We start from the raw sequence: 24,912 nt of genomic DNA on the forward strand, positions 1-24,912 counted from the left end.
TCTAGTAAGATAGAAAAAAAGGTGTTTTTCATGTGTGGTTGAGATAATGTTGCATTTGCTAAGGAACCTAAGCGCTAACTAGCATGGGTATAGTTGCTATTAAAATCGGTGTTCATTTAAGTAAAATTCCCAAGGCTTTCATTTTGAAAATTTCCCAAGTTTAAAAAATTTAAAGGTCTAAAAGAGTAAACATCCACAGCTCATTACGTTGTTGTGGCACGGAAGAGTCTGTGTCCCTTACTTCTTCCTGAGGTCACAGCTCAGGAACACTGGTTATGCTGAGAATTATGAATCCGTATTTCTCGCCATTGAGGTGTGAAGCTGGGCAATCCCGGTCTGAATCAGCTTGGACTGCTTTCAGCACTGAGGGATGATCCAGGTAGTCAGCCAAGATTTAGTCCTGAGTGGATGCTAGTGACTGACCTCTTTGTAGGCCCTTCAAGATGATTGATATGTAAAGCACTTAACTAGTATCTGCACTGCAAAACTGCAGTAAAAATTCTTCATTACAGTAATAAACCTAACTCTTCATTTACGTAATAAACGTGACTCTAGAGCTGTTGTATGGCAGCTGATGATGCCAAAAATGTAAAAGATTATTTGCTAACCTACTTTAAAAGGTTTGCTTTGCTTGAATAGGATTTTACGAGGCTTGATAATTACATATATTCACAGCAGTATTAATAATGATCTCTTGAATTAATCTGGTAGTTCCTCAGAGTTGGTCAGCAGTACAAGGTTTTGTTTTTAGTTTCGGTGTATGCCGGTTAATACTGAATTTACTCTTTTAGAATAATAAGTATAATCCATTGAACCAGCATGTATTCTTTCAGGTTGAAAATAAATTTACATCTCTGCTTTTTCTCAGATAAATGACCATTCACAGAATATAGTCATTTAAAAAAAATAGGGGGGGGAGGGGAAGGTCTGAATTTATACTTCAGAGACTCTTTTAAATGCAAGGATAAATGGTGATAGACTTTCACAATTTGCTCTTCATAGTGGATAATTTGTTATTGTTCCTGGCACCAAAGAGGAGATAAAATTACTGTGCTTTTTTCTATAATTCTAGAAATTCAGAATTTATCAGTGTTTCCAGACAATATAAAGTATACCTCCACATACATGTGTCTGTGTACACATGCAGACAAAAATCTCAAAAGTTTGAGGGAGGCTCCATGATTGCTCTAAGCCAGGGTGTCTCCAACAGTGATGTAGATTTGGTGCTTTTCATCACAAAACATGAATTGGGTATCTGGCATACGTTCTTTAGGCTACCTTTAATTCATTTTTTAATTCTTTAATTATTATGAAGAGCGAGAAAAGCATTTTTCTGTTAAAAAAAAAAAAAATCTGTTTATATGTGGACTAATGAGTTGGCATGAGCTTTCTAATGTGAACTGCATTATTGAGAATCATCTATATTGATTGAGGGAATTACTGTTCAGATTTGTGTCCAGCATCATTCACTGTCTGATAACACTGCTGTTGAAACCACGGTGGCTGTGATTTTTGTGGTTAGAATATTCTAATAATATTTATTGAATTTCAGCATGCAGAATGATAATGTAGGCAGCTTGTCACAATATGAATGTTAGTGGTCCAGATCTCTTCAGAAAGATGCGGTACATGTTTCAGTGCATGCAACTCTCTATGCCTGTGCAGAAATCATTGCTTAAAAATATGAGCAGCTTAACCCATCCAGTTCTTGTGGTGCAAAGTAAATCTGATAAAAACATTTTATTCTATGTGAGACATAGCTAGTGTGGACAGGAAATCGTTTTCATCATTTTACACAGTGTAACTAAGCCACGTGTTGGGAATAACTATGTGATTTATACAGCCACAATTTCCTATTATGTCCTAATGAGAAATGTTAAATATATTAGTATGACTCGGCTTGACACATGCAATAAAGACTATGTATGATGGCAAACAACCAATTATCTCAGTGCATTATTTATTTCTTGAAAGCCTTGACATGGGTAAGGTCACTATACATTTTTAATGGGAATGTGATGCTAGGTTATAAAAAGATAATACAAATAACAATACTTTGTTAGATCTTCCTGCTGTGCAATGTATAATCAGGTGCACTGACTTAAAGAACACTAATGAGGATTTAAAGACACAGCAGGGGCACATTTAACAGTCACACAATTCTGTCAAATGCATTTACATAGAGCGCTTCTGAAGCAAGCTAGAGTTGAAGAGCCGGTAGAGATGTATTTTTTATTGTATAGCTTGGTGTACCGTATGTTTCAGTGGAAATGACAGTAACTAGCAATGTTCTGGTGCTTTGCCAAGCACAATTATTTGGCTGTGATACTTACAATATATGAAATCAGCCAGAGATGGTGGTACACATGGACTGTACTGCGTCATTTTCAACGATAAAGTAATGGTTGAGGAAAACAAAGGAAGTGGGCTCTGAAGGTGTTATTTGAAGTCCCTGCTAAGCTGTGTTGACAGTCTGTTTTGCCTCTGCAATGAATCCCTGGCAGTGAAATGCTGCAGAAGAATATCGTTGATGTGTTTCAGTCAGTGGCCCACCTGGTTTTTAGTCTCTTCTTGATAGTGACCTGTACCAGGTGCTACCAGAAGAACATAAACTCACTCTTCTGAGGACAGGAATCACATTGTTTAGAGCTGCAAAAAATCTGTGGCACAGATACATGTGTTAGCCAGAGGTTTTATCTGTATTTTTGTTCTTAATACCTCCTGAAAAACAAATTTGTAGAAGAAAAGTCCAATTGTTTTCTAATCCACTGGCAGCTCATAAGGCAAGTGGACTTGTCAGGAGACTGGCTTCTCTTAAGGGGGAAACTCGTGACTGAATTCCAGTGCAAAAAGAGCAGTATTGCAGGAGGTGGAAGCAGGGACAGGCTTCAAAGGATGAGCACAGAAATACCACGCAGGCACGTGGCAACAGCATCAGGAAAGCCAAAGCTCAGATGGAGTTCTGTCTTGTAGGGGATGTCAAAGGCAACAACACGAGCTTCTACCACAACATCAGTGGAAAAAAGCTGGACAAGGAAAATGTAGGTCTGTGGCAAACTGGGGAGGCTGAAAGCAAGCACCATAAGGCTGAGGTACTCCATTGCCTTTTCTGCCTCGGCCATCACCGGCACGGCCTTCTTATAGGCCCCTGTGCTTAGAGGCAGGGTTCAAGGAGCAGAAGCACCCATTGTGATGACAGCCAAGCTGGGGTTTCCCTTAGAGGACTGAACCCAAACAAGCCCATGGGTGCTGAGGCAGCTGGTCAGTGTTCTGGCAGCACCCTTGTCTACCATGTTTGAAAGGTCATGGAGACAGTGGGAGATCCCTGATGAGGAGAAGAAACCAAGCAGTGCTGTCCTTTTCAGAGAAGTCTGAAAGGGTGAACCAAGGACATGGGGCAGTCAGCCTCCCTTTGGTCCACAGAAGAATCATAGAGTCAGTCCCCTGGAAACGTTTCTGGGCATGTTGAAGAAAGAGGTGGTAACTGGAAATAGCATGGATTCACCCACAGTAATGTGTGACCCAGATGCTTGCCATCTGTGATACAGAGTGACGGGGGAAATGGGTGAGGGGAGAGAAACATAATCCATTCATCTCAACTTCTGGAAGGCTTTTACCAGTGGTTTTAACCAATAGTCTGGTATCCAAGCTATGGGTTAGTACAGCATGAATAATGGGAGCACCATCAAATGGGCGAAGATGAGTTGAATGCCTGGGCTCAGAGTGTTGTAGTCAGTTGGTTGCACCCCACCTGGAGGGACCTGGAGGGTAGTGATGGAAGAAAAGTGTGGTGGGAGAATGAGAACCAATGGGCATGCTTTGAAATCACACAGACTCACAGAATGGACAAGGTTGGAAGGGACCTCTGAAGATCATCTAGTCTAACCCCCGTGCTGAGCAGGGTCACCTAGAGCACGTTGCTCAGGATGGCATCCAGGCGGGTTTTGAATATCTCCAGAGAAGGAGACTCCACCACCTCTCTGGGCACCCTGTTCCAGTGCTCTGTCACTTTCACAGTAAAGAAGTGTCCTCTCATATTCATCCAGAACCTCCGGTGCTTCAGTTTGTGTCCATTGCCTTTTGTCCTGCTGCTGGGCACAATTGAAAAGAGACCAGCTCTATCCTCTTGACATCCTCCCCTCAGATATTTATACACATTAATGAGGTCTCCCCTCAGTCTCCTCTTTTCCAGGCTAAACAGGCCCAGCTCTCTCAGCCTGTCCTTGTATGACAGGTGCTCCAGTTCTCTAATCATCTTCGTAGCCCTCCTCTGGACTCGCTCCAGGAGCTCTATGTCCCTCTTGTACTGGGGAGCCCAGAACTGGACACAACACTCCAGGTGTGGCCCCACAAGGGCTGAGTAGAGGGGCAGGATCACCTCCCTCAACTTGCTGGCAACATTCTTCTGAATGCAGCCCAGGATGCCTGTGGCCTTCTTGGGCACAAGGGCACATTGCTGGCTCATGGTCAGCCTGCTGTCCACCGGGACTCCCAGGTCCTTCTCTGCAGAGCTGCACTCCAGCAGGTCACCCCCAGCCTGTACTGGTGCTTGGGGTTATTCCTCCCTAAGTGCAGGACCCTGCAATTGCCCTCATTGGAATAAGAAAGGTTCAGACACTGTGAGGAAAAGCTTTTATTCCCCAGCAGGGGCTGTTATTCAGTGGAGTAGCTTGTCTAGAGAGGTTGTGCCTTCTCCATCCTTGGAGCTTTTTAAAGATCTTATTGGGCATAACCCTGAGCAACTTGGTCAGAACTTCAGGCTGCCCCTGCCTTTAGCATGAGGTTGGACAGGAGACCTCTGGAGGCCCCTTCCCAGCTGACTTATATTGGAATCTTGTCCAAAAAAAAAGTAAAAAAAAATAAAATAATGGGCTGTAGGATTCTTCACCGATAGGGTTGTGAAGTATTGGAACAGGCTGCCCATGGAAGTAGTTGAGTCACCATCCCTGGAGGTCTTCAAGAAACATGTAGATGTAGAAATTAGTGACGTGGTTCAATGGTGGACTTGGCAGTGCTAGGTTAAAGGTTGGACTAGATGATCTTAGAGGTCTTTTCCAACCTGAATGATTCTGTGATTCATTGTTCCCTGAATTGTTCCAGGGTTTCACAATGTTTCATGCTAACTGATGTGTTACACGTTCCACACTTATCTTTCCTCTTAATACAGATGTGTTACTTTATTTTTAAAATCTTAAATTTATTTTATATACCTAGTATGATTGGCTGTATATAGCAAATTTGGTATCCCTGAATTTTAAGGGTGCTGTAATCAAAGTTCAAAGGATCTGTCATTGTAGAGCTATATATTTGCTACTCTTATATCTCTTTTTCAGATTTTTTTTTCTGTCATTTTCATGGCTATACCCATAGTTACTTAAAATGTTCTTTAATCTGAAAGCAGTTATTTTGATTATTGGCAGAAACGTTCATGTGCAGTACACTTCTTATCAAATGGGTTTGAGGAATCGCAGCTTCACTTAGAATCTGTGGGAAATGCATGCTGTTGACATTTGAAACCTGTTAATTAGAAATTCTTAACACTTAGTTAGGATTGCCTTTTAAAGGACCCTAATTCCCCCATCATTTATTGCTTGTGGGGTTCAATGTGACTGTTTCCTATTCTATACAAATATTTTGGTCATCCTGCCTTGGGTAAGAAAATACATCATGTGAGCAATTGGGTATCCATAATAGTGACTATCTAGAAATTGATGTGAGCAGTCTGCGATGGGTACATTATTGCAGACAATTTTTTCACATATTTGGTAGATACTTAAAAATTCTCATTCATGAATTGAGGTCCTTTATAATTCATTCACTAACTGAACAAAAGTCAGAGTTTGCCCCCCCCCCCCCCCCCCTTTTCTTTTTTTTTTGGAAATACACTAATGAGTGCTATTTGCCAGCTTTGATATTAATATTTTCCCAGAAATTTGTACTGAAGCCCATGGGAATGGGAAGACCTCAAACTGATGTTAAATAGGGCAGAGATCAGGTTGCGAGAGGATGTTAAACATTTGCAGTTTGGGAGTTTCATCAGAGCATACACCCTTTCTTTTGAAACATTGGAATAAGCAGTTTGTTTGCTTCACAGCAAGAAGCATCTAAAGCAATTGCCATACTTCCATACCCCATGGAAGGTACTGTGCAAAAGGGAAGGTTGATAAACTGATGTTTAACTTCTGGCAAATAATCTGACTTTTTCTCCTGAACATGCAATCATTCAGCTTAATTTAATTAATACTTTGTTATTTCAGCATATGTATGAATCAAATGGTATTTATACACAGCTTTGCAAATACGAGCAGCAGAACCAGTCTACACTCTCTCAGTGCTGTTGCTCCAGCAGAGTTGCTGGGGCAAAGGCTGTGGTTACAGCTCTTCCTAACAGATGGGATGGGGCCACTGAAAGAATATTTTTGGTTTCATCACTTGCTGCCTATCATCTCTATGACTTTGAACTTGAACCACGTCAGACGGTTTCTGAGGTCCTGTGAGAATCAGCTCTGCTGCTTGCAGGTGTGCCCAACAGTATCTGGCGTTGGAGGTTGCAGCTGCATGCAAGTGTCTTCTCCTCTTTGTAAGCCCTGCAGTAAATCTGCTTTCTCTTCTGTCCCTCTACTTGGCAATTCAACAAGCCAAGCTGGAAACCAGCACCTGATTTCTGGGAACAAGGGATTTTCTTACATCTGTCATGTACTGGTCTTTCTTAAAGAGTAAAAAATGTTTTTTAAAATTTTCTGTGAAGAAGTAAAATCTGAACTGAAAATAAGGCCTGCTTAACTGAATTTTCTACAGTTCAGCGGTTACATTTTTAACCCAAAGGGGGAAAGCTGACTTCTCCTGGTACACTTTTGGTTCTGCTTATATATTGGAGCTTTCAGATAAATTAGAAACACTTTTGTTGGCTATGAGCAATAACAGCTTCTTAAAATTTCTGTGGCCCAGCTGCTAGAAGGGAACTAGGCACAGTTAATGACTACATTATCTTATATTGCTCTTGTTAAGAGGATATAGTTTGTAAAGTTTGTGATTTACAACAAATCAGCTTTTGGCATTGACAATCAATTTATAACTACATTTTATCCTAGGGAAGGGAACATAGGATGTGGAGGAGCAAGTTTTCTCCCCACACTGAAGGGTTTGGCATGACCCACCAGCTGGTTGTGCTCGAGCAAGGTGTACAGTATTAGCTGTAGCTTGTTTGCTTCCCTTGAAAACCAGAATGAAAAGGGCAATGTAACGTAAGGAGGAAGCGCTGATGTCCAGGCCCCTGAAACCTTTGTGCTTTGTGGTGGCAGAGCTGAAGGTGCAGTCCCTTTGAGGTGACGGTCCCTTTGGGCTTCAGGGAGTGACAGAGCCAAGCAGACCCCTTAGACTGCAACTTGTCTTCTTGTCAAAGAGGAATGACGTTCGGTCATTTGGCCTGTCACACTGGAACATACAAAAATTTTGGACAAAACCATGGCTGCTGCTACCTGCTAAATGTTCCTTTTATTCTCCAGTGTGCAAGGTTCATATTGTTACTGTCTTCATGGAAGCAGACTTTTGCAGATTGGCAGGTGGGTGGAAAAGCATGCCAACATGTTCCCCACAGTTCAAGCTGCTCCTTTTCCTACTGGAGCAGGTAAGGGCAGAATTTGGGCTAGAATTCTGGTCACCGTGTATTTCCTGGTAAGCTCCTGGGCAGTTCCATTCAATGCTCATTTGCTCACCAGTTACAGAAAAGCAACAATTTATGCAATTAACAGATACAGGAAAATTTTGTCAGATGGCAGAACTATTCCCTTGACACTCTGTTGATGTCACATACTCCTTCTAGCACCAGGAGAAGTTAATTAAAAGCATGTTGTGACCTGAGACTTATTTTTGATTATACAAACTTTGATTTTAGTCTTCAGTAAATACAAAAGACATGGGGACATCTTAAATGAAAACTGATGTAATAGAAACTGCTTTTACCAGCTGTTTATGTCTTATGCAATTATTTTTCTCAAGATTAATAATTGAGGCAACAGCCCACCTAATAGTAAAGGTAACCTTCAATTAGCATGTGTTTTACAAGTTGCATCAATATAACATTTACAGGACTATGAAAAATCTACACTCTCCTGACCGATTTTTTTTCCTGTTTGTTTGTTTTTAATTTTAAGCCTCACATTCTTCAAACTATTCTCCAAACTCAAGGGCAATTGACCTAAGAGCGGAAAGCTACTTTGGAAATTGAGAAGTAGTTTTTTAAAACCACTTGACTTGTAACTGTGGTCAAGAACGAGTGGCAATATAGGTCAATTACTATTTTTTTTGGTGAAAAGTCATAAGTTTCCACTTGATAGCAACCTTCACTACTTGTCGGTGCTTTAAAAAAAAAAACACAGGAAGGTATGAAAAGTTTATTTTACTGTTACGCATCATGAAGTGTTACAAAAATATTTTTTTAGTTTTGATTAATTCCTGTGGAAAGATAAATGCAGTGCATGTTTCTCTGAAACATACCATTTTTTCAATATATCTCTCTATCCTGAATAGATGTCTCTTTTTCAGCTTTCTCTGTGTGGTGTTTTTTAGTTTTTTTTAGTGTTTTTTTTTTTTTTTGTTCTGCTTTGTTTTTTTGTGTGTGTGTGCATGCATGTGCTTGTGCAGGGGACATGTTTTTAAGCAAGGCTTTTAAGTGCAAGACTAAAAAAAGATCCACAAATATTAAGGAAATCATTTGGTGTTTTAAAAATCATACCAGTTATTCTGTGAATATTGTACTAGAAGGAGAACAATGAAGCCATTATAGTTGGTAAAAAGTTAAATATATGGCTCTGATACAATTAATGTTACTTGTAACAGCATCTGAATGATATATACAGGAATGATCAATAATTGTTTGTAGAGTTGGATGAAAGTGGCAGGAAAGCGGAGCTGATGTAAAAGGATTTTGAGCAGTTTAACCTGACAGAGTTGCTTGCGGAGTCTGAGAAATAGTAGATTGGCTTCTAGTTTCCAGTGCACTTGACGCTCCTCTCACCTGGAAGCTGCCCACATTTCTTTGGTTCTATTTATGGTTGCTAAAACTAATTTAAACCCAAACAAACCAAAAAGGTTTCAAAAGCGAAACGTGAGAACTTGGTTGTCTTCCTGGTTCTATGACTGAATCTTGTCTGGACTTGAGCTTTTTCCCCGGAGACAGATTTGTAAAAATACATAGCAAATGAAAACACAGTGATATCCTTAGGGACTTGGCTACTTAACTACTTTTGGAATTCCGCTGTCTGCAAAATTCGTATTTTTTTTTAATTTTATTTTTATTAAGGCTCTAAGAACCAGAGTAGGAATTGAAGAAGCTTGTGTTGGATGTGTATGTCTTTGTGCTGATAACAGCAGGGTGCAGCCGGACATGATCTGGTACATCAGATAAGGATCTCAGCAGGACACCCTGAGCTAAAGGCCAGCCACTGCACGTGCTTCTCAGGTGCTGACAGCACTGAGTCACAACTGCTGTTCAGGTGTGGGCTGTACCAGGCATGCCTGGTTCTAATACAAGACCATACTCAGAGGCCATCATGGAAGATATATTTACTAGACCTAGAGCTATGGTGTCTCCGTGATCACTGGATGCCATGTAGATGTATGTCTGTGATATATACATATATATATATATATACACATATATATATATGTAGACTGCGTGTAAGGAATGTCATGCACTGCATTTGGTTACACCCTGAGCTCTCTTTAGGGCTAACAGGCAGAGCAGAAGGAGATGTGCAGACTAGTGAAAAATAGCCTTCCTGTTAGCTGTAGTTAATTATTCTTTATAGTCACATGCTGATCTGATGTCCTAGCATATTTCCAGAAGTCCATTGCTGTGCTGTTTAAGATTGTGTTTCAGATAAGACATAAAACAAAGTATGTATGTATGTCTATATTGTTCACATAGGCTTCTGCAAACTCTGTTCTGTCCTCACTAAAGGAATTTTATTTTGAATTGAACTCAGATCAAACACACCCGTTTTACTTGAATATAGTGTAAAGTTTAAGGCTTGTCTATTTATTTCTTAAGAAATTGTTTCGCTTTTCCTGGAGGTGTCAATAAATGCAAGTGATCCTTTTCTTTTCTGGTAATTTGACTTGAAATTCAAGTTCAGAGTAAAATGCAGAACTACCAGAGTATGCTTTCGTTATGAACATTTCACACAGCTATAGACATAATTACATATGATGAAGATCCTATGGCAAGACATGGGCTGTTAACCCCGATTCCCTGGCAGAATTCCCAGTTGAGTGATTACCTTCTAGCTACATAAATTTACTTTTATTTTCTATTGGATAGTTGTTTCCTTCACTTATTGGAATGAACTGCTGTTATACACACTGTGGCGATGTTAACTGGTATGCTTTACTCTAGAGATAACTTCATTTCAATGACTAACAAATCTCATTGTATGGTGTATAAAGGACTTCTTTGGAAATGAAGGTCTTCAGCAAGAGTAGGTGATTGAGGTAGAAGGCAGTTTCATGGTTCTTTCCTGTGAAAATTCGAGAACGCATTCTTCTTGGCTTCCTCTCCCTCTGGAGATGGTAGTGATATTTGAGAAGAGATGGCAATCTTTTCTTCTAGTCTCCCTTGAATCAATGAGAAAAGGCATTTCAAACTTTCAAAACCGTATCTGGTTATACCCTTAAAGGGATGCAACATATCTTCAAAAGCTTTGCCTTAAATGAATCACTTCAGATATTTTGCCCTGAGGTGTTATGCTGTCTGCTGCTTTGTTAATGGATAACTTCAGTATAGTAATGTAAGTAATGGGAATAGCATGAATTTAGGTATTTGTCTTCAGAAGAATCAACAGAGTAATCTTACTGCCAGGGCAAATAAGTAACATGGGCTACTTTGTGGTTAGTTCAGTATTAGTTATTAGGTCAGATGTATTTAAGTTAGTTGTATATAAAAAATAATAATAATAAATAAATAAATTTAGAAGTCCTGCAAAAATGACCAGAAGTTTTGAAAGCATAAATGAGAATATAATGATGAATTTGGAAATTACTGCATGTGCAGAAAACTTGTGTAAAAATGACTGGAAGATGAGGCAAGGCAAATTGTAAGTCATAGCTTTGAGACAGGAAAGCTGCTTAGGGGCTGTCCTCAGCTCTTAGGTTTTCAAAACTATTACCCTTAAACCTGAAACTTTTTAATTGTAAATCTAATTTGACTCTGTTCTTCCCGCAACTGATACTGCACTTCTCAAAAATGAAAGTGATAGAGATTGGGTCATGATAGATGTTAAGTTCATACAGAAAAGCAAAGGAATCTGTTTTATTAGTCACACTGAATAATTACGGAAATGGCACTGGGGACAAGACAAGGAGTAAAATTCACGAGGATACAGACAGTTCTAAAAGTGTGATGTTGTGTAGAAAAATCTGTCCAAGTAATGGTGTGTTCAGTGGTTCACAAAATGTGGGGTTCTGCAAGAGAGGAAAGGGGAGCGGTGAGAAACCAGTATGAGCCACTGGTCGGTGCTAAGTAATCTGAAGTTACATAAACTTGCAAAGTGGTGCTGTTAGTGCGTATCGCTGCAGTGTCTGCATGTGGCAAGGTGCTGGCTGCGGGGACTCCTCTGCGAGGAGAGGCTGAGGCTGCCCCATGCTGGACACAGCCAGCTTTAGCCAGCTCCAACGGCCCCACCACAGGGCATGGCTGGGCCCAGCAGCCAAAATGGCGGCACCTCGGGGAAAACGTATATAAGAAAGGGCAAAACATTGCACAGGCAGAACACCGTGGTTAGAGAGGAGGTGTGCAAGGTGCTGGTGTAAAGACTCCCCTGCAGCCCACTGAGGAGACTTTGGTGGAGCAGGTCCTGCTGCCTGTGGAGAGGACCACAGTGGAAGAGACGTCCACACCGGTGCCCATGGAGGACCTGAAGGAACTGTAGGCTGTGGAGAGCCCACACAGGAGCAGATTTTCCTGCAGGACCGCATCCTGTGGGGAACGACCCCTATGGAGCAGGGAAAAGCATGAGGAGGAAGGAGCGGCCAGGAGGAACTGCTGTGGGCTGACTGCAGCCTCCATGTTCCCTGTCCCCCTGTGTCACCTGGGGACAGTGCACAGGGGAGTCTGAAGGGTAGGACTGAAGCTGAGCCTAGGAAGAAAGGAGGGGTGGGGGGAAGGTGTTCTGCTTTTTGTTTCTCACCATCCAACTCTATTTTAATCGGCGACAAATTAAATTAATTTTCCCCAAGTCAAATCTGTATTTCCTGTGACGGTGATTGGTAAGGGATCTCTTTGTCTTTATCTTGGCCCATGAGTGTTTTCATTTTATTTTCTCCCTCCCTCCTTTTGAGGAGGAGGAGTGAGAGAGTGGCTGGGTGGGTGTCTGACAGCCAGCCAGGGTCAACCCACCCCTCACGAAGCGTTGACTTGTCAGCTGAACATTTTGGGGTTTCATAGAAAAGTTTACAGTCATTGAGGGCTTTGCCTTCTGTGTGTGTGCAGTGCTTCAACATGACTAAGTCAGTCTGTTATCTTCATTAATGACAGCAGTAACTAGCATCACGCACCCTTGCTTCTGTATATCCCTTGTGTTCATGAGATGAAACGAGAAGGAGCCGGTCTTGCACAGGAACGTAAATAAATGACTGTCAGTGCATGCAGGGGATGTAGGGTCTGGGTTCTGGGTGCTCTGAATCCTGAGCTTGCTGCTGTCTTCCTGCAGTAGCATGGGTTGTACCCATCAGTCTGGCCAACCGTGATCTTGGAGAGCATCATTTCATTTCTCATGCATCAGTACTGAGGAGCTGGACTTAAAAATACTGGAGACTGGTGTGTGTGGGGGGGGTCAGATTTTGTCATCTTGCACTTAGAACAAATTATGGAGTGAGTTTAGAGGCATCTTTGGTTGCCTCTCAGGGCAGGAGGTTGGTTCTGGCACCAGCTCCCCCTGTTGCTGTTAAAAGCTTGCAGCGTGATTCTTGAAGGTATGGCTTGGTCAAATTAAAAACTTGGCTTCAAAACTACGGGCCTTCTCCCAAATGGAGCCAGATTTCGTAATGGTGTCATTCATAATTAAATGAATAAACACTACAGGATGCTGGGGGGGGGGGGGGGAGGGTTGAACCAGGATGAGATAGGAGTTTTTGTTTTGTTTTTTATTCCCTTTAAGTAGCTGATGATAATTTGATTACAACTTGCAACAGACAGTTGTCCTCGTAAAGAAAATGTCAATTTGTAGTTGGAGTGATGCTGTACTAAAAATGTAGGTCTTTTGGAAGGGTGGAGTCTTGTTATTAGACTGATTGCTACAGCTTCTAAGAAGAAAAGCCTGTAAACCTTAAAGCTTATTTGTTTTGTGTGACAACTACTGCAGTAGCAGTTGCACATACAGACCTGGGCCTGGTTAGTGTTTCGTGTTAATCTTTCAAGGCAATGAATGCCCAAACGTGTTCAGTGAAAGACTGAAATGGATAGCAGCGAGAAACAGGGGATCCTCTTTTAGGATCAGTTGGTTTATTGATCCAAGAGAACAGATGTTTTCATAAGGTCACGCAGAGCTTGGCTTGATAAGGGCCTGGTATAGGACATCTGCTGTGTGTTTTGCCTAAGTGGGTGACTGGAGTCCACCAGGTGGGTTGGGTTGGGAGGAGGGACGATGGACATCAAAGGGTTGTCATACAAATTCACATCACCCTCACCTGTGGGGTGCTGGGGGGGCTGCAATTCAGCTGGCACAGTGGCTGAAGGGGTTTAGTGAGCCGGGAGGGGACTCTGGCCTGAAAAATGTATTGGCTTAGTACATCATAGCGGCAATCTCGGCTGGTGGGTCTCCTGAGCGTAATAAATTAGCATGGGGCACTAGAGCAGCCTGGTCTCACTCAGGTGTGAATGCTCCATCTGGCCCAGCTGACCGGAGAGGCTCCAGAGGGAGCTCCACACACTCCCCCACCCCTGTGGGGATGAGGCAAGCCCGTTTTCCTTAGCTGATTGCCCACCGTATGCAAACCTCGGCAATTACGTTCTATTTGCTGAATGGCTTTGAACATACTGTAGGGCAAACGCTGGTTACAGCAGGAGAGTGTAGTTCTGAGAGATCAGCTCTCTGAGCGAATATTGGGCTAAACGTTTCATCTGTATGTGCGACACACAGATCCACTCGGCAGTTACCAGGCGGTGGACCCCCCCAGGATGTGTCACACGATGTCCTTTCAGTTATAAACACAGAAGGATCAAATAATTTGGAAAGAATCTACTCCGGCAATTATTGCTGCTCAGAATTATAAATAACCCAAAAGCCAAAATATTCACTGAATTCATCCTTCAGACCAGTGCTCAAAAGGCAGAGCGTTGCTCTTAAGAAATATGATTTTAGACAACAAAAGGGGAAGCAAGTGCTATGAAAATTTAGTTAAATGTAAATGTGTTAAATGGTACATGAACTAGTCAGGTTTTCATGATTTATCAGTTTTAAACTTCAAAGGCTCTGGTTAGCTTGCATTTTTAAAACTAATGAGTTTATCACAGCCAGTGGGAAAAATGGTTCAAGTATATCAGCTGTAAATTGGTACAAAGCACTAAAAGGGACATTAGCCTCTAATCAGATTCTAACAGTTCATTAAACCTGCCTTTCCTCAATTGCGCTTTGTCTGCCCCCCTCCTTCTGCTTGTGCCTCCTGCGGAAGGCAGCCACGTCCCTTTTTTCATTCGGGCAAGACCTCCTCGGGGACGTGAAGCAATATCAGCTCATCCTTCTTTGTCTACAAGCTAAACAGCCTAAGGGATGCTTTATTATGGTATATTCCTGATCTTGCTGTAAAACTCAACTGTACTGCTTATAAATCACGAAAGGAGGGGGACTTCTCTGCTTGCAGAGCAGGCGCTGGGAGAGCCTGGAATGCCAGGCTGGCTCCTGCTGTAGCTCCACCCGAAACCACATCCAAACCACTGAAGCTCAGTGACGCCCTAGGACATGAGATCCCTTTCTGATAAGTAAACAATGCACCGCCCTTGCTGGGAAGAGGGATGTAAAGCCTGGAACCATTTCAGCAAGCTGTTTGTGGCATCCTGCTCCCTCCTCTTTCCCCACCCCATGCCTCAAAGACTGAATAATGATCAAGGTGTGCAAAATGAGTTGCAAAAAAGATGCAAGAAGAGTTGTTTATTATTATTATTATTATTATTATTATTATTATTATTATATTTTTCTTCCTGTTGTGTCAAGCTTTAAGTAGATATGCAGTGGAAGCATAACATGGATTTGGAACGTCACTCGACTTGTCTTTATCTATATGTGTTTGAATGTGTAGATGTTAAGCTGAAAATGACTTGCTCGGTCCAAAATTTCATAATTTAAGTGTTTAAAGTTTTTCTTTAAACTTAATAATTTTATTTATTTAGTTATTAATTTTACAAACATGAGAAAAAAGGTGCTGTTTTCCTTTCTGTCGCACTGCTCTCTGCTTTACTACCAAGTTCCTGTCCTCCCCGTGTTACCGAACCGTAGCCACAGCTCTGTGTGGTGTAACACATGGGTTCAAAGTGAGGGTGATGGGAATTTTAAACAGGTCATTTGCTCTGCCTTTGGCACTGTGTTGGAGCATGCGTGTATTGGCTTCCCTGCTCTTTAGTGTAAGTTATTTAAATTACAACAAAGTAAAGGAGTATAAAGAAGTAAACGGTTGCTGCAATACTTAACTCCCTAAACAGCCTGGGAAGATCCTGGGATGCAGTGCATTAACTGGAAAAAAAAAAGTTTAAATTAATTTAAGTTTTACAAGTGTATTTTGGAAGCTTTTAGGAAGCGTTATGGCATACCATTTTTCCTTGAAATTCCCCCAAAGCAGCCGTGATAATAAACAGGGCAATGAACACAGGAATTCCTTCTGAATAATGGCACCACACAGTACTGAACAGATCTGCTGCCAGTGAAACACACGGAGAGGGTTTTTTCCATTACAGTGCATTTGTTGAGGACTAAGAGGTAATGGTTAGCGCGGAGGTGAGTTCCCAGTATCAAGTGCTGTGTTCCAGACAGGGTCACAAATAAGTGGCTGCGAATGAGTCACTTATAAGCTATACGTGCTAGAGTTTCTCTATTTGAGAAACATCTTTGACGTTTTCGCATTTCTGTGCAACTGACCAAAGTGTTTTGATTCATAAGGTCACATTCTTGCTAGAGTGGTAAAACGTCTTTATTCTCACCCTGTTGTTCAAACCAGATGGCAGCTGAAGGGGCTAGCTTTGAAGCACCATCCTTGAGCCTTGACTACATTAGAAGATTAACTCAGGTTAAGGTAGTATTTGAACTGAAAGCACCAGAGATTGTTTTGCATATTTCATAAAACAGGCAACAGTGGGACGAGGCATTTGTAATAAGGATGTTGATTCAGAGAAGTACAGTTTTGCAAATCTCACTTCAAACTGAAACTCTCAGCCTGTATTGTCCATTACTGAAGGGATGGTTTTTACACTCTTTTTTTCTAATTTCTTTTGTATGAGGAGTGAGCGCGGGGAGATTCTCATTGAGAAATGCAGTTAACTTTACAAGATAATGATACGAAATCTGAGGATGTGTGTTAATTTATAGTGTGTGCATGTACAGGTCTTCAATATAATTTCTCTGAATTCAACTGTATGCTTTCTGTAGGTGATATAAAGTACAAATGTGTGATTCAAATCAAATACACCTAAGTATACTGCCAAAAATCTGAAGCTCTTTGGCATCACTGCTCTCTTTTCCAGTTCTAAAGAAATGAATGTATATATATGCATGTGTGTGATTCATTGCAAATTAAAAAATAGTAATTGAAGATCATTTTCCCTTTTTGTTTACAAAGACTTAGTTCTGTTTTAAGGGTAACTGAAAATATAATTTATTATTTTAAAAGAAATAGCAACTTGATAGGTACTTTTTGAAATTATTATTTCATGTCCGTTAACTTTAGTTCGGAAAAACTTACTTTACTTCTGCAGTATTATAGAATTAAAACAGTGAATTTAATCGAGTGTCTTTCATCTTTTTTTGATTAACCTTGTCCTTTTTTTGCCTTAGGACATCAACGCCTTTGAAAACAGAATGTTAATGCTTGATGGGATGCCGGCAGTCAGAGTTAAAACAGAGCTGCTGGAATCTGAGCAAGGGGTAAGTGGAGGTTTCTGTGTGGCTTCACTCTTCAGCACGCTGGTGACCCTTGCCAAGCTACACTGTGGTTAGCTGTCTCTCCTGTTGTATTGCTGTTTTCTGTTACCACTTTGGAGCTCATTTTCTTGGGAAATGTGTCAGGCAGCTGGGAACACAAAACTGTGGAAGACATACTGAAATTGTCTGGGTTAGAGATGCTTTCTGTGGTGTAATTTTACGATTGCAAAAAAGGGTGCAGTTTAAAATATGGGGAGGAATAATGGATTATAGCAAAGAAGCCAAATTAATACGTCCAAGAAGGCCCATACGTATTTATGCTATTCTGCTTTCTTGGGCTATTTGCTTTACCGTGGTTGTTTCATCCTTTATACGTTTATCTTATTGCATTTTCTGTTTGAGCAAAATTGCTCTTTTGGGTGGAATGTACTTGTTGTGATAAGAGAGCTAGAAGCTTCAGATGGTTACAGTTAGTGTCACAGAGTCTGCTGAATACGAAACAGACACTATGAATACGATTTTGGATTTTTGCCGAGCAACCATTCGGTGTTAGATGTGGTGTTAGATGTTAATTCTAGTGGCAGATTTAAGGAAAATGGATGACTAAGTTTTTGGATTTGTTCAGGGTATTTTCTTACATATGTGGTAGTAATTGTACCGGGGATTGCAGCTTACTATGGCAGGATCTGTTTTTAATAGAGATGTTTATAGAGGCTAATAAGATGAGGTTTTGTGCAATCACGGATAGATTCCTTTTTTCCTTGTGTCCACCTTACACCGTCCTGAAGAATTCAAGCCACCTTATTGCTCTGAAGACAGATGCCTCCAACAAGCAGAAAGTGTAATGGAAGAAGCAATGTTATTGCCATGTAGGGTTGGGCTTTTCCCTCCTTCTGTTAGTTAGGTTTTTTTCCTTCCTGCTATTTTCTCAAATATTTAATTGAGAATTTAAATGATATGGAAGAAAGGGAATTAACTTTCAGGATGACTTAATTTGAAAGACTTGCAAAGAGAGATTGGTTATTCAGAATGTTCTTGAGGCTTGTTTTGAGTAAAAAAGCTTGACATTTAATGGTGTTCTTGCTCACCTCTCAGCCTTCTTTAGAGTCAGTACCATCAGAAAATATACCAGTACCAGCATAGTTTGAGGGAACATTGAAATTCAATTATTGTATGAGACAGTGATGAAAAGACAGATCCATTAGAGATAATTTTAATACCTTCTGAATGCTTTGCATTGTGTCTTTGTATGTAACACAAACTTTTATTTATATTGTTCAGAAGGCAAATGCTATATTGGTTTTTGCGTTTATTTAATTTACAATAAGTTCTATACATGAAACGTATTGCTGGATCCTTCAGGAAGAGTACTAAGTGTGATTTGATTCTGGAACACCTATTTGGTGTCCTAGAAACTGTAAGGAAATGAACAATTTATATATATATTTTTTAATTTACTTAGGTTTTATTTTTTTAATAAAATTTTACAGACTTTGTAAGCAGAAAATGATGTCATCTCTTTCTTTTCCAGTGACTGCGACTTTGGACAAAGAGCTCAGTTTAATCTGGGATTTTATGTGCTTTGGTAGTAATTAAGTAGTGTCTGGTCAGGAGTCTCCAGCACCTTTATGGCTCTTCATTAGGGAACAATCAATAAATACAAAATGAATTCTCCAGTTTGCTAACAGAGGAGCTGGCCATTAGGATGGCAATTTTCCAGAAAACAGCTTAAACTCTAAAAGAGAAAGGTGGTTGAAACAGATGTTTAGCATGTGCTTCAGAGGCTGTTTTGAATATGTAGATGTTGGTAGACATAACAGGGACAAGTGTTTGAAGGCGGTAATTATCAAAGACGGGCCGTGAAGCTATTTGGGAAGATAAATATAACTGGGAAGAATGGGACAAGAACTACAGTGTGATCCAAGCAGTCTGAATTTAAAATAGCACTCCTTCTTCGCGCTGTTACAGTGCCCAAAGACCCTACAGTTGCACCTCCATTGTATTGTATTGGTATGCAGGGAGATGGCATTTCTACTTCGAAAACATCACAAACTTAAGACAGCATATTTGAGTCTTAATGGTAGCAGCTGGAGCTGCTTCACTTAGGATGCTGTACATCAGGCAAAACTAGGCAAACTTCTCTAAACCTGTAGGAAGATGTGGAGGTTTTTTTTTGTTTGTTTGTTTTTGTTTTTTTCTGTTCCTGCATGGTATCTGGTATTGGTTATCGGTTTGTGGCAAGGGCAAAAGCGAGACATAGTTTAGGAGTTATGAAATGAAAGTTGCGTTTGTGGCTAGAGGATCCCAACGGCTGCATTAGTCGTGGATGAGTAAAACCAGAAAATGCACTGGAGCACCAGTGGCCCTCAGTCAGGGCTGATGAGTGCTGAGCCATCAGACCAAACCGTGCTGATTTGCCTCTGTAACAGGGCTTTGGAGGAACTGGAATAGTATCACTTGATCTTTTAGCTGATAAAGGCTACTGCACCATTGGAATTGTCTTCTCTTTACATCTGAGCCCATCTTTCAAATAAACAGCTTCGTGATTTTAAAAATGATAGCGATGAAGAATCTCATTACTGCTGTGCTATCAGTTACCTGTTCCTGGTGTTAAAGCATGCACCTAATTTTTATCTGGAGCTTACCTAGCATCAGTTCCCAGCCCTTTCCAACAGCAGCAGGCCCAAGGGAAAAATTCCCTCGTGGTGCCATGTGATGATCTCGCTTAGCCCTTTTGGGGCTGGTCCGTATGAGATGCAGTGAAGTGAGGTGGTTTCAGAAGGAGGTTGCTGTTGTGGTGTGGGAGCTGCCTCCATCGCTGCTGCATGTGATGGCTGAGCAGTCCGGTTTTGGTGGGTCCGCCATGATGGGTGCTTACAAGGCAATTACTGCAGAGCTTTATCAAAATTAAATTAATAGTGGGTTTCGAGGACACGTGCCTGCTTCTTGTTAGGGATACTGAAAACTTCCTTGCAGGGCATATGAATGTTTCAGCCAGAAAAGGTGTTTTCCCATTAGTTGTGCCTTGATTAGCTGTCGTTCCTGCTTCTTGACCTCCAAGGTGGGATTCAGAGAAAGGAGCGTGCTGTAGGAAGGTGGATGTTGCTTGGCCATGCATGCAGTGCTGCTTGGGACACCCAGCTAGTCCTCTGCTGTCCTCGCTCTTGAAATGTTTGCCTGGTGAGAGAGCAACTGGTAGAGGAGAGTTAAATTGCATATTGGGCAGTTGTTGCGTGGAGGCAAGCGTGTGCATTGGGTATGATGGCAGGCTGGCACTGCCTCAAGGCCTGCCCTGTTGCCGTCATGGTCCTGTGGTGTCCTGTCAGGTACGTGACGCAGGTGAAACAAAGGTACGGAGAGTTTCTCCGGAGTCACTCAGTGCCAGTGCTGAATTACTGGCAGAGAGCAGGAGCCAGAAGGTATCCCTGTGACTCTGGGTATGTCTCCAAGACCACAAGGAGGGTAAGCTAAATGCCTACATCCTTGCTTCGAGTGGGAATTATTGTAATGATGTTACTGTAAAATGCTGGCTAGGCAGATTACTTCAGCAGATGACATGACCGTAGCATTTGAGTCTGCACTCCAAGGTTTCAATTTATTTTGTAATTTGATCAGTGCAATGATTAAACAGTATGTGCTTAACCTGGGACTTTATTAAAAGCTTTTTTTGACATCCACGTGTCCTTATTTTTTGTGAGCTAGTAACCCACCAGCCTATTGACTGGAGCAATAAAAAATATTTTTATGTAGCAACCTAGCTAAAGTGGACAGTGCTCACTGCAGGAACATGACAAGGTAGGAACAAAAAGCTGAAAAAGAAGTAACATTCCATTTCCTCTTACCCCTACTCCACCAACACAGAAACACAATAGGAGGGGGAAAAAAAGATTCTGTATATAAGTGGAACCAGCTTTTAACTTTCCATTTGTGGCATATAGCTGTGGTGAAATAGGCACCATCTGGCCATGTGCACTTCCATTAGAAATTCTTCTTCAGGTGCTGCTCTGGGTAACCTGGTCTTCACCTGGTGTTGTCCCTTGACTACACGTGGTGGTAGTAGTAGAGATCCTCCACAACGCAGGTGGGAACCAGAACAGAGTAAATCGCTGAGCTGAGAGTTAAGCATTTTTTGATTTGTTTGGATACCAAGACAGACCGTCAGTCGTTTTCGTGTTGGAGTTCTTGGTCTATTTGCAGGCTAGGTTAAATGAATTGTAAAGTTCTTCTCTACCATCTGTGCACTGAACTCCAAGATCTCTGACTGTCTTGCTAGGAGACTTTCTGATTTACTTTGTTTCATGATAGGTCTATTTCTTGCATTGTGTTTGGGTGCAAAACCAAACCTGCGCTGACAAAACCAAACCTGGGCTGACAGCTCTGAAGGGTGTTTTTTAAAGTATTTTTAAATAGCATCTGTCTTTTTACTGCAGAAATGTTACATATCTAGAACAAGCAAATTTGGATTTAAAATGCAGTACAGGAAAAAGAATTAGAGAAGAAAGTGTAGTCCAGTTGAAATTTCAGGGTATTCTTTGAAGAACAAAGCTTTGTGAGCAGCTCCCACAGCAGAATAGGCAAGTTTCTAGTTGAGGCTGAAAGAAAATGGGGAGCTGACGCCTGTATTTCAGCTGTGCCTGAAGCACCAGTTCCTTTGAGCCTGTGGCTAGAGAGAGGTGGGCATGACTCACGAGCTACAGTGTGTAAATGCAGTGAAGATTAATTTTTACCAACCCAGTTTTAAAAGACACTAGATTCAAGCTAGGTGATTGTGGGTGAATGAGATTTAGGCAACTTCAGAGGGAAGACATGCTTTATGAGGTATAGGTTACTGGGCAAATTTGGAACAAAGGAGTATTTACAAGGGAAATCAATTTTCTCTTTGCTTTGGAAAAAGTTAAAACACTTCTGCTTTGTTTTATTGTCACCAATTTAGAATAGTTTAACGATCTTTAGAAGGCCATCAGCATTAGCAAGAACAGATGCTTATTTTTCCAGTGAACTACTGTCCTTAATTTTGCACAGGAGATTTAATGCAGACTATTGTTTGAGGCTTCAAGAAGATACAGTGCTGCTTTAATGACTTTATCACAAATTAAAAAAAGACATTACATAAAAGATATCGCATTGCCCTTTAACAAGGCTTCGCTATTACCTCCCCTACTGTGGAACAGGAGCTGGCATTGCTAATAAATTGGTAGAATTACTTTAGAAATGTGAATTTGCTTATCATTTAATATACTCCAATGACCTACAGCTTTAGATCTTCTTATTTGCAGTAAATTTTTTGCATGTCAGTAACTGGCTTCAGAGAAGGGCATGAAGAAGGTGACCCCTCCCTGTACAGGTGAAGGTGGGGTGCTTCAGCAGGAAGTAAATACTCATTCTTTGGCTGTGCCAAAAGCTATTTTGGGAAGTAATGCTCCTCATTGCAAAAATGTATGGAGGCTGCATTAATTTAAATGGCAATAGAGACTGGGCAGTGAATTCATCAACTGATGGCTACTTTAAAATGTTGAGATGGATATTGTTGGCAGGCTTCAGTGTGAAGTCTGAAAGTCTTGGTCATTGTTGCTGATGTGGCTCATTTGTGTTTTGTTTTGTTTTTTTTTTTAAACTGGTAAATGTGTCTGACATACTCAAACATGAAGTTACATTTTCTTAAGTATTTGCGGACTCAGACCTTAGGCCTTTGTTAAAAGCAGATATGTGTGTAGGATAGGTCTCACAATCAATCCTCAAATACAGAGAATAATGCACTTCTTATTTTCATGAGCCTTTTTGTTTCCAGATCTTATATTTCATCCATTCCTGTGACTGCATTTTCTCCTCTCAGATCACTGTTTGAAGATTATATATCTCATTGTGAATTCATCCCCTCATTCTGCTTGATCTGTCTCCATTCCCGTGCCTTATCGTGTCCGAATTGTGAAAAGAATGACTAAAATGACGAAAACCTTTAACAAACCAATATTGTTATGTCTTTTGTCTCTAGCTAAATTATCTTGTCATCTCATGTCTGAAGAATGCCATGCATGCTTATGTTGTGTACAGAAATGTATTCTACCTCAGCCTGGATAGTAGTGACAGAAATCTCTTTTATTTGCAAAAATGTCCAAAAATAACTATTGAAATTCAGTCAAGAAGACTGTTAATAGCAAAGCTTGCTCCTTGACTATTTAGGGAGCTAGGTTTTATTGATTCTTTGGCTTACATACATTCTTTGTGTTATTAGAAGAAAACATGCTTCTAGTATTTCCTGTTGTAATTCATGAATCCCTGTTTCATCCACATAATTTTTTTTTCTTTCTGAAATGATACTTCATGTTTAGCACCCCTGATTTTGGGGAAACAAACAGCATATGGACAGCACACATATATCAGTCTCTTCTGCAAAGAAACTAGCCCATCTTACTTTCTGTTGTTTTTCTTCATCTTACAATAGACAGTAATCGAGGAGTGTTATTGAGGTGTTAGAAATACAGCTGATACAATTCATTAGTTGTTCTACAGAGCCATAAATATGACATTCTTTAGGAAGAGATCAAGATTTAATCCCAGAGAGAAGTAAGGACTGGAACAGGGCATGATGCAGTGCTGTATGAGACGTACCTAAAGTGGCTCCTGGCAAGGAAGTACAACTGTGTCTTCCATCACGGCTGTGCTTGGGGAATATGCTTGCAGCCCAGAATCACAGTAATAGAATACCCTGAGTTGGAAGGGACCCACAAGGATCATCGAGTCCAACTCCTGGCTCCACACAGGACCACCCAAAAATCAGACCACGCGTCTGAGAGCATTGCCCAAACACATCTTGAACTCACACAGGCTTGGCGCCATAACCACTGCTCTGGGGAGCCTGTCCCAGTACCCGACCACCCTCTGGGTGCAGAACCTTTCCCTAACACCCAGCCTGACCCTCCCCTGTCCCAGCTCCATGCCATTCCCTCAGGTCCTGTCGCTGTCCCCAGAGAGCAGAGCTCAGCGCCTGCCCCTCCGCTCCCCTCGTGAGGGAGCTGCAGGCCGCCATGAGGCCTCCCCTCAGCCTGCTCTGCTCTGGGCTGAACAAACCAAGGGACCTCAGCCACTCCTCACACGTCTTGCCCTCTAGGCCCTTCACCATCTTTGTAGCCCTCCTTTGGACGGACACTCCTTGATAGTTATATGTTTTTTGAAACTATGGTGCCCAAACCTGCACACAGTTCTCAAGGTGAGGCTGCACCAGCAAAGAGCAGAGCACAATCCCTTCCCTCAACCAGCTAGCAGTGCTGTGCTTGATGCACCCCAGGATGTGGTTGGCCCTTTTGGCTGCCAGGGCATACTGCTGACTCATATTTAACTTGCCGTCAAGCAGAACCCACAGATAACCTTTCCATGGAGCTGCTCTCCATCCTCTTGTCCCTCAGTCTGCACATATAGCAAGGGTTGCTTTTTCCCAGGAGCAGAATCTGGCACTTGCTATTCATATAGTTGCTGATAGTCTAGCCCTCTAACCTGTCAAGATCTCTCTTCAAGGACTCTCTACTATCAAGGGAGTTGACAGCTCCTCCTAATTTAGAGTTACCTGCAGACTTACTTAGTATGCATTCAAGTTCTGCATCCAGATCATTTATGAAAGCATTAAAGAGAATTGGCCCTAAAATGGAGAGTGCAATATACATCCCAGAATGGTCCATCACAGTTATCAGTTGGATTAATTAAGACAAGTGAAGCATGCAAGCCGATAAATACTGTGGGCACTTTTTCACGTTATGTGGCCGCTCACATGGAGAATAAAACCTAACCGCCTCCT

The 24,912-nt window shown here is 41.4% G+C and overlaps 1 protein-coding gene across 12 annotated transcripts in view; it reads left to right on the top strand.

Annotated features, from left to right (window-relative positions):
• The window catches only part of KLF12 (KLF transcription factor 12), a 249,681-nt gene that overhangs the window by 78,039 nt on the left and 146,730 nt on the right, over positions 1-24,912 (top strand). For 6 of the 12 annotated variants that reach the window (XM_050712193.1, XM_050712168.1, XM_050712165.1 and 3 more), the window contains 2 exons: positions 16,204-16,278; positions 17,037-17,126. In XM_050712193.1, coding sequence (XP_050568150.1) covers positions 16,204-16,278; positions 17,037-17,126 — 165 coding nt within the window. The remainder of the gene's footprint in view (positions 1-16,203; positions 16,279-17,036; positions 17,127-24,912) is intronic. The other 6 variants (XM_035561281.2, XM_035561280.2, XM_035561277.2 and 3 more) reach the window with 1 other exon arrangement.

The sequence above is a fragment of the Cygnus atratus genome, chromosome 1, assembly GCF_013377495.2.
Source record: "Cygnus atratus isolate AKBS03 ecotype Queensland, Australia chromosome 1, CAtr_DNAZoo_HiC_assembly, whole genome shotgun sequence".
NCBI classification, from domain to species: domain Eukaryota; kingdom Metazoa; phylum Chordata; class Aves; order Anseriformes; family Anatidae; genus Cygnus; species Cygnus atratus.